The 10,706-nt window shown below is 50.5% G+C and overlaps 1 protein-coding gene across 1 annotated transcript in view; it reads right to left on the reverse strand.

Annotated features, from left to right (window-relative positions):
* ADCY8 (adenylate cyclase 8) overlaps nucleotides 1-8,196 on the reverse strand; it is a 115,509-nt gene extending 107,313 nt beyond the window's left edge. The window contains 1 exon segment of the mRNA XM_058805544.1: nucleotides 7,276-8,196. Coding sequence (XP_058661527.1) covers nucleotides 7,276-8,196 — 921 coding nt within the window.
* Nucleotides 8,197-10,706: the final 2,510 nt, after the last annotated feature.

Consider the following 10,706-nt stretch of genomic DNA (forward strand, 5'->3'; position numbering starts at 1 on the left):
GAAGCACTAACCCAGTCATTTGCATTCATCTCCCTCCTTGGGTCAGACTGAAACTTTACAGTCCTTTCTGCACTCCTGATAGGTACAAGCTGCGCTGCACCAAGAACACAGCAAGTGACAGAACTTGTCTTTGTAAGAAAGGCAAGATGAAGAAAAAATGGCTCATAAGCCACAAAGCAAGGTCCTTGAGCAACTCATTTGCAGACACACAACTACTGGAGTTCAATTCAGAAGCCTATTTGAATGCCACCATACTCTTACAGATCCTTACACAGTATACAAAAAGACTCTGCAACTATAAAAGACAGAGAGTATGTCTAAAACCTAAATTTTCCCTAATTTCTCTTGGTTTCCCTGATTTACAGAATCACTGTGATGTTTTCCCCCACATACTTGGGCTTTTCAGCACTCTGCAAAAGAGGTTCAAAATTCATCACATCAGAGTGGAGATCAAACTGTACAGTCTGCTGGCTGGGACCCGTGTTCGAGGAATGATTTAACAACATTATATAAAACACTAAAATGTTGAGTAAGAACACCTCCAGTGATGAATTCCATAAACAGTTGGTTACAGAGTCAGTATTATTGTTTTTTAAATTTTTCTTTTTTCACATTAAATCTTAAAATTTTATCTTCACAGAAGAACAGTTGTGCTAGGAATGGGTTTGCTTTGGAAACTCTCTGGTGAGGTAAGAGAGACAGAATTCAATCCCCTCTAGGGAAAAAGGGATTCAAACCTTGGTCTGCCATATCCCAGGAATATTTTCATTATTACTTTTGTTACACAGAGGAAGAGCACAATAACCTTCTCTACTGACTTTGACATTGGACAGGTGCTGTGTGTGTAGTACAACTGCAAAATGTGTTCCAAGTAGAACAGTGTTTGGACACTGAGTAGGGTAGACTGCCTGGAAACTTAGAGTTATTGAGACACTTCATGAGGTGCACAGAAACAGAAGCACAGTTAAGGGCAAGAAGGCTATACTTAGAGAAATGTGATCATATAGTCACAGACACATTGAATGCAAGTTTGGAAGGGACCTCCAGGATCAGCTGGTCCAGCCTTTCTTGTCAAAAGCACAGTCTAGACATGATGGCCCAGCATCCTGTCCAGATGAATCCTAAAAGTGTAAAAGGTCAGTCAATCAACCACTTCCCTGGAGAGTTTATTCTCATTGTAAACATTTTTCATCTTGTGTCCAATCATAATCTCCCCAAGAGTTACTTTTACACATTACCCCTCATCTTTTGCATAAGACTCCTTGTAAGAAAGGTCTGATCTTTGTTGCCATCCTTTAAATACCAGAGGGTGATACCAGCCTCCTTTTTTCAAGGCTGAACAAACCAAGTTCTCTGACCCTTTTCCCATACATCTGGCTTCCCTCTTCTTTGCTCATCTTTGTGGCCTTTTTTTGGAGTCTGTCCAGCCAGGCCACATATTTTCTGTATATCTGGGACCAAACCTGAACACAGTATTCCAGACCAGGAAAATGCTGAATAAAGTGAGCTAATGACTTCTTGATCTCTGCTGGGGATGTCAGCAGTCCAGCCTCCTGCTGGCCTCCTCTGCCCCAGCTGCACACTGGTCTCTCATTCTGAATTTGTTGTCCACCAGGACTCCAAGATCCCTTTCTATAAAGCTGCTTCCCAGCCAGGCAGATTCCCAGGCTGTGCTGCAATCCTGGATTATGTTTTCTAGATGCAACATCTTACACTTTTCCTTGTTGACAAGGACATAGGGTACTTGCTACCCCACTCTTCCAGACAATCCAGATCTTCCTGCAGGGGGGCTTCTCCTTTCCTTACTCAGTCTGAGACCATGGACAAACTTTATAAGGGTACTCTTGATCCCATCTTCCAGATCTCTTATAAAGACACTAAGCAGCATTAAGCCCAATATTGATTCCCTGGGGACTCCACTTGTGACAAGTTTCCCACTTAGAAAAGGAGCCACTTGCCACCATGTGGGTGCTGCCCTTCAGCCCAGGAGCTGAGTAAGGATTTTCAAGTTTGGAGTTTCCATCAACCCAAGCATTGATTTCAAAGTGTAATTTCTTTTCTGTTTACTAAATTTCACCTTTTATATGAAACGCTGTAGTTTATCTCCTGCATAGCCAGATATTCTGGAAATAATGAAAAGGTAAGGAGAAGTCGTTCTATCCTCAATCTTCCCTGCCTTCTGGAAAAAGACTAATCCCTTGAACAGCTCCAGTTTTGCCTTCTCTTTCCTATTCCCATGACATCATTGAACTGTTGAGAAGTGCAGTAAGAAGCTGAACTAGAGATGTTTATCCCCTTCAGACTTCTGTACAGGCTAATAAGGATCATTCAAACATGATCTGCTGTTAACTGTGAGCTGTAAGTGCACTGCTCTGGTATGTGATTATTTCCCATTAGATGTTGCTGCTTTGGAGCACATGCCTCTTTCTAGGCCATGAAAAACAACAAACAAGCAATAAACAAACCCTTGACAGCAACCCAGAAGTGTCTTGACAGCAGAAAAAAAAAATCATATCAAATCTAGCGAGGTAAGTTTTAGTGAGAGCAAGCACACTGACTGCTGTAAGCTGAAATTCACTGATGAAAGCAGGTTTCATTCATGGTTTTGTCTGAGTTCCTACATATTGGAGGCAATTAATCATCAAATTGTAAATATACTTAGTGCATTTGCCCTACTTAGCACAACAATGATGCAGCTACTCCAAAGAAAAGTGTATCCAATGTTAATCTAATTAAGCTGTGACCCAGTGATACTGGTCAGGTGATATTACAGGATATAAAAGGAAAGCAGTTCGTAATCCAGTCTAAAATCACACACTCAGTTTATAAGTAGCCCACAAAAGACATTGGCAGAAAAATACATAGCAAATAATGCTACAAAAGCAAACATGAGGAGAAAGGTTGAGTGCTTTGATTCTGCTTCTCAAATGGTAGTTAACTTTGAAATGTCCTTATATTTTACAGATTGGATAGATTTTCCACAAGCATTTAGCAGAAATTTTGAAGAGAGTATGTTTTTGCATATACTCATATACTGACATCTATGATCAGATTTTGGAAAACATGCAACTGAAATTCGCATGCAAAAGCTGTCAGTTTCCATTGTAAAATTACACAGATTTATCTCTGTAGGGCTCCTTGTGACTTCATAAATTCTGCTTTCCCTCTATTAATAACACACAGAGAGGATCTGGGAAAAAATAAGCGAGGAAAAAATAATTCACAGAACTGTCTAAGCTTGGAAAGATAGAGGAAAAAGAATGAGTTTACCCAGCCTTAGTATTATCTACCCTAGGATTATTTCTAAATGTATTTTTAAAGTTTTATTTAATATGCATAATTTAGGACTTGGTTCTGCAAAGTATCCCTTATAAATGTGATGTAGTAATGAGAGTAGTCTTACTGACTCTGGTGGAATTTGCTCATGTGAATGAAGAATGCAAAGGCAGAGGATTAAAATCCAGAGGATGTGTGTAGCTTACATAATTTCAAGCCTGTCAAAACTCATGTCTATATTATCATCTGCCTATGTTACATAACATGAAGTAGCTCTGAGTTGTTTGTTCTTCCCTATATGCCTGAAACACGTGTGGTCTTTGAAATTTCGGATTGCATACATTGTTAACCAGGAAAAAGTAAAAATAAATGCAATACAAATAAAACATTCATCTTGGGGAAGGTCAGAGACAAACACTCCCCCGTCATGGTATCTGGCCAGGCACACAAATCCATTCACTGCACTTGTTTACCAGTAAGGTCTTTCATTCCCATTTGCTTCCTGACCCAATCTTTAATTGGTATCAGTGCAGGCTTTACCCAAGTCATGGTATCAGTCTCTTTTTCATGGTTCCCCTCAAGCTGAGCAGCAGCACATTCCTCAGCATTTCAGGCTGCAGTTAGATGGGTTTAAGAGTGATCATATCCCCCCAGAAATACTCAACACTTAGCAGGATTGAAATTAGTAAGTCTATGTTTGGGTTTTTGTTCTTGTTACTTTACAAAAATCTAATTTCAAGTCTTTCTGCTTCACCTTTTTCTAAGATGCTAGAGAAGAAAACTCAGGTGACGTCGTAAGAATTACTACAAGAAAAGAAAGGTAAACAGAATAAATTTTTGTATTCATACATATAATACATGAAAACTACAACAAATAGCAAACCAGGCAGCAGTACTGCATGCTTGCATGAAGCACTAGTAATGGTTTGACCTGCTTCTAAACAAACTTGTCAGTGAAACCTAGCTTAGTCATTAAACTTAACTAAGAGGTTAGGGGAAAACACATCAAAGCACTCGATTTTCCTCTGGTGTAAACTGTTGCAGCTTTATGAGTTTAGTCAGATGGCTGTCTTATACCTGCATGACTGAGAAGAGAGTCACAACCATTTTGCCCATGGATGCTACTGGATATAGTACTAAATTGACTCAGGACATTTTTTTTTGGAAGTGAATTCAGTATTTTCCCTGTATGAAATCTGGATTTAAAAAAAAATCAGTAGAAAACCCATTGTTTGTAGCACAATCAGAATTTTACCATCTCCTTTTTCTTTCATTGCACACTTTAATTCCTGGGTTTTGTCCAGTGTGTCTGTCTGCATCCTGAGGCAGAGCAAGATGCTCACAGATATTGCTACATAATCAAATAGTTCATTTAGTCGTGTAAAACTTCTTTAAAGGGAAGATGCTGTCTTTTACCTGAGAAAATAAGCCTTGTGATAAAAGAGAATGTTTTGCTTCCAGGCGGAGGAAAGCTTTGTTGGCCTGAAGATTTCTACCTAACCTTGATGGCACAGTCATTTAAATTATCTGTCTTCACCTGTGAAGCAACAGTTCTACATTCTTCACCAGCCGCAAAAGCCCTCATCCTCTAACGCTCGAGAGGGCTCAGCAATCCTCTGCCACAAGAAAATGGTGCAAGGCTAGAAAGTGCCAAAGTAGGGCTGTGCCTCGCCCGGGCACCAGGTCCGGCTCGCCGGGGCCGAGCCCTTGCCCGCCCTGCGAGGGGTGGCCCGGGAGGCTGAGGGCCCTGGGGTCCGGGCCGCGAGGTCGCGGGCGGGCCCGGTCCCCGCGGGGTCGCTGGAGGGCGGGAGGCTTCGGCCCCCGCGGGGCCGCTGGAGGGAGGTCCCGGTCCCCTCAGGCCGCTGGAGGGAGCCCCCGGTGACCGCGGGCCTCTGGAGGGAGCCCCGGTGCCCCCGGGCCTCTGGAGGGAGCCCCCGGTGCCCGCGGGGCCGCTGGAGGGAGCCCCCGGTGCCCGCGGGGCCGCTGGAGGGAGCCCCGGTGCCCGCGGGCCGCTGGAGGGAGCCCCCGGGCCGCGCCGCGCCGCCTTCAGCACCGTGAGGGCGGACAGCGCTCGGGCCGCGCTCCGCGCATTCCCCGCGCACCCCGCGCTGCCCTCCGCGCCTCCCCGAGCCCTCCGAGCTCCTCTGGCATAGGGTGAGAGCCGCCCCGGGGCGGGGAAGGGTCCGGCCTATCCCGCAGGGGCTGGGGCAAAGGGCCGAAGCGGCGGGCTGTGTTAAGTGGTCCCTGGGCTGCCGGTGTAAATCAGCACCGACGTGTGAGAAACTGCGTGGACCCTGTTAAGGAGATTTATATGTGTAGTTCATGAAGGCAATTATCTGGCTGGTAATCTCTCATTGTGCATGGCTCCAGGGCAGTTTGTTCACACAACTGGCTGCAAAACACAGATACTAGTATCTCTCCTGGGAAATGTGCGTGTTGTGTGTGTGTAGCGCTAAACAGCTGTGATACTGGTGCGTAATGAGATAGCAGCCCATTACTCACAGCCCCAGGAGAGGACACGGAAGTAAATTAAGAAATCAGCCTAACTCACACAGCTTTTGACCCGTCACTAACAGCAGCAGCAGTGCATGGGAGTAGGACACGGTGTGTGGCTGCAGTTCATTCATCAGCACATCACCAAGGGCTGGGCAACAACTCTGCCACAGCCTAATTGTCTCACAGGGCCCCGCACAACACACTGGGGCAGTTTTTCCCAAAACAGGGTGAGCCCAATCCCTGACATGAGGTGAGGCAGCCCACAGCTAACAAGCGCATGTAGTAAGGGCATGGGCAGGGGTGGGCAGGGGTTTCAGGAGGACCAGGGTCTAAGAAGGTAGATGTGTCCCAAGAATCATGGACACCAAACTTCCTGGTGCAAGATCAGTCACTTCCCAGGTGCACATCCCAACACTCATATAAATAACATGCCACCAGCAACAAATTCCTCTGTACCCTCCCTCCTTTTGGGATAATCTGACAGTATCTCCACCCTTTCCTCCTCGATTCTGTGGAGCAAGCCAAATGGAGATGATAATCTGCTATGAAATATTGATAGCACTGAGATGTGACAGTCTGAAAAGGGAGGGAAAAGGGAGCAGCAAGAATCTCCAGGATTAAGTTGTCCTAGTACACACTATTTCTTGCCTTGCAGGGAGGAATATGGGGAGTTTGATACATTCTCAGTGTACTGTGGAAGAAGTCATCTATGTGTGAAGTCAGGTGAGACCTGGTTTTAACCCCTCAGACCTATCCTGACCAGTGCTTCTCAGCAGTCTGCACCACACAACACTCCACCACTCTGTAACCAGAACTCTGTCCTAGACATCCCTTGTAAGGATTCAGCACAACATTGTTTGTCCTTTGACCACCGGCAGGAAAGGTTTCTTAGTGTTCTCTAACACAGTCTAGTATCTCACACAAAATCTCCCAGGGAAGCTTTGCTCTGGCTTCACTGAGTTTTCACTGATTTCTCCTTGCAGAAGAGCAGCATGCTTTGCTCCTGTTTTCCCATAGCTCAGATCAAGCTACCCTTCACATATAAAAGTACCAGTTGCCCCAGCAGATTCAGAGTTAAAAGGCATGAGCAGTAAAATGGGGACACTGGGAGAGTTTGGCGAAGACAGAGTCATCTCAAACCCCAAACCACTGCTGTAAGTCAGGAAGGGGAATAATAAATGACCTATCCTCCCCACTTGCCCCAGGAGATTCTCTCCCTAGTGCTATTTCAAGAGACAGCAATGTAGTGAATACAAGCAGAGGGGACGGGGTGCTTAGAAATTCCCAACCCCGAGCTTGAGGTGAAACACTGGGATGGGCAATGGGAGACTGAACAAGAGGAGACAAGAGGGTTGATTTTTGCCTATGATCTCCCCTCCAGGTAATGAACTTCTGAGCACCTGATTAAAAGGGAAGGGATCTTTTGGGACATCCCCCCACAACTCCTCTCCCTCAGGGTGATGTAGAAAGAGGATTGTTCCCACCCTCTCCTCACCACAGTACCTGGTTAAGAGAAGTCACAGCAAACCTGGGGATAACCAGCTGCATGACGAGCTGCAGGACAGAGGTGACCAGTCCAGCCATGATGGCCCAGGTGAGTGGCAGCGGGAGCATGCTGTAGGTCGCAAAAAGCGTAAAAAGCACATAGCCAATGCCGTCCCCAAGGAGGCCACAGCCCAGTCCTGCCGCCAGAATTTGTGTGGCCATGGCCACCCAAGTGACCACACCACTATACTGCAGGTAGGTGTATGAGGTCGTGTCCTTCCTGACCACCACTAAGGCACAGATCACCACCTCAATGCCCGTGAAGAAGCCCAAGAGGATGCCCTTAATGGGGTCCATGGGAGCAGAGGCCAGGGTCAAGTGGAGGAACAGCAGGGTCAGTTTGGTCAGCACGTCCAGGATGTTCATGACCACCTCAGATTTGCGCCGCTGACCCAAGAAGTAGCGCTGGTAAAGGCGCTCTAAGTCCCGAGACTTGAAGGAGTTGCGGAGAGTGGGGAAGATCACCCCGCGATATGTATAGCCCCAGTTGAGGAAGAAGTCGGAGTTGCTGGGGGCACAGTCCAGGGGCAGAAAGCCCAAGTCTCCGCTGCTGCTTGTGCCCTCCGGGAAGACTTTGGTGCCTCCGTTGTTGTGGCGCTCGCTGCCCAAACTCCGTCCGGCCGACTGCCGTCGGAGGTGGTGCGGCGGGTGCGGGTGGTGGTTGGGGCAGCAGGTCTCGTCCGAGCTGAAGCCCTTGCCCCCGCCGCTGCTGCTGCCGCCGCTGCTGCTGCTGTGCTCCTGGATGAAGCGCTGCTCGGTGATGTGGCGCACGGCCGTCTGCCACAGCAGGCGCTGGGGTCTGCCGCTGCCGGGGGGAGTCCTGTTGATGGTGTAAAGTTCATCGCTGTCGCTCAAGCACCGCACCTCCGAGAGCTCCATGGCGGTGACTGGCGGGGGGCAGAGCACCGGCTGGCGGGAGGGAGGGGGGGGTGCAGGAGCGGGGGGGCACCCACCGTCTTTGGGGAGGGGAGCGGGAGTAGGGATGGAACCGCAGGAGACGAGGGAGGGGATGTCGAAGGGCGGGTGGCGGCGGCGGGGTGGCGGTGCGGGGATCACATTTGTCGGCAGGTCCCTGTGTCTGGCGGTGCGGCCGGCGGCGGGGCTGGTTGGCCGGGGGCCGGGGGCCGGCTGTGCCGGCTTAGCGCAGGCGGCCCGAGCCCCGTGCCCGCTCCCGCGGCGCCCCGCGGAGCCGCATCCCGCGGAGCCCGGCTGCGGCGCAGCCCCGGCGGGCTCGGTGCGCGCCCTCCTCGGAGCGGTGCGCGGGGGTGAAACCGAGCCGCGGGTTCCGAGAGGAGGTGGAGCAGGGAGGAGCGGAGCATCTACGGGCGCAGCCCCGCTGCCCGGTGGGCGATCCTCGGCCCCATCCGGAGGCCGGAGGCACGGAGGGGTGGGGGCAGCCGCCTTGCAGAGCCGGTCACGGCGGGCAGCTCCTCTCTCCGGGGATCCCGGAGCTCCGCTCCGAGGTCTGGTGCCCGGGAGCTGCAGTAATTCCCGCGGCTGCGGTCAGCGGCAGCGCTGTGAGCTCGGGCAGGAGGGGAGAGGCGGCCAGGTCTCGGGCATCCTCGGTCACGGCGCCAGAGCCGCCGGCCGGGGGCTGCCCGCCCGCTTTCCCCCGGCGGCGGGGCATACCCCTGGCTCACGGGGTGCCTCTGCCCCGGGGGGACTCGGGGCTCCCATCCATCGCAGACACTCGGCTTGCTTGGCAACGGGGAAAAAAAGGAGGGAAAAAAAGAAAGAAAGGTGGAGAAAAAGAAAAATCACATCAAACGCCAAATCTAAAAAAATCGAAAGAGCGGGGAACAAAAATCCCGCCCTAAACTCAGAGCTCTGGGCAGCCAGATGGGAGTATCCCAACTTCTCCGCGGGCCAGGAGTGCTCCGGCACAGGGGCTTCCCCGGCGGCAGGGAAGAGGAGGAGCAGCGGGAAGGGATGAGGGCAAAGCGCAGGGAGCGCGGTGCTTGCGGGGCTGCGGGGAGCCGGCGGCGGATGCTGTCCCGGGAGCCGCGGGACGAGCCCGGCGGAGCCGCCGCCGCCGCCGGAGTGGAGCTGCGGGCGGGCGGCCCGGAGGAGGCAGAGCCCGGCGCGGTCAGCTGATGCCCGCCACGTCGGCGGGGCTGCCAGCACCCCCCCGGCCCGGTTAAAGCAGCCGCAGCCGCGGCTCTGGGAGGCGGAGAGCGGGCGGGGGCTGCCGCAGAGCAGGTCCCCCGGCCCCAGGAGGCTCCTTCAAGCGTCACTCAGGTTTCTCTGAGCTACCCTTCTGTTAGTGCCCCGGACTGTCCCGCCTTGCCTGACAGGTGCATCCCTCCACAGCGCTCAGTGAGAGCTGATGCTGCAGCTCGGAATCCCTCTGCCCCGCCACAGGGAAGATGCTCAGGCCTTGCATGGAGAGACCACACTTGCCCAGGGTCAGGGAGCCCTACAAACCCCTCCACCTCTGCCTGAGCAAGTTCCAACCTTCTCAGAAAGGTGATGTCACTGCCAGGAGTGTGCATCTGACCACTCTGTGTTAAGTGAATGTTTGATGAAGCTATCCTGACAGCTTTTACATTAAAGACACTGGAGAAATATCAGAATCTGTCCTGTGAACAGAGCCTAGATATAAAGCCACTCCTCACTCGGCATGCTGGCAGATGAAATTGTTCCTACCCCTCTGCTTGTGGATTCACTCTGTGCCAGCAAACCTGGATGTGTTGTGCATGGTGGCACAGCCTGGAAGGGAAGAGGTATCTGTCTTTATCTCTTCCATTTCTCCCCTGCCCAAAGTAAACCTTGCTCAAATGTCTGAACCCTGTCCTGGGGGAAAGGCTGAAACCTCCAGTTTTGGAGCTGAAACTATGCTGCTGGAAGCAGCTGAAACAGATATCGTCTATGCATTACACTATGGCAAATTAAGGGAGAGGAGTTTTCTTTGTGTTTCAAAAGACAAGAGTGATGCCTGCTCAACTCTTTGAGATAAACATGCAGCTGCCTTCTAACAGCAGCAGTGTGGACAAAGGCCCTGCCTGGAAGGGAGCTGTACTACCCCACTAGGAGCTCTGGCTTGTTGGGAGTTGGGGTGCTTAAAAAAGGCATGTGATGATTGACTTCCAGTGGGTTTAAGCCTCCATGAACACCCTTCCAGCTGCCATGGCTTAATTCACTTCCTCTTCCTCTTCCTCTTCCTCTTCCTCTTCCTCTTCCTCTTCCTCTTCTTGTCAGGAAGACATGGAGATTTAGGAAGGATTTCACTGACTGTTTCTGTGTTTACACTACAATAGATTCGGGAACTCCAGCCAAGTCTGCGTCCCATGCATGAGGCAGGTTTTGTACACATACAAGTAGAGGAAATTCTTGTTCTCCAGAGCCCAGATAAGGAGAGTGGCATTTTTGTGAACAGAGCTCGGTCTTTA

Source organism: Ammospiza caudacuta, chromosome 1 (genome assembly GCF_027887145.1).
Source record: "Ammospiza caudacuta isolate bAmmCau1 chromosome 1, bAmmCau1.pri, whole genome shotgun sequence".
NCBI lineage: Eukaryota > Metazoa > Chordata > Aves > Passeriformes > Passerellidae > Ammospiza > Ammospiza caudacuta.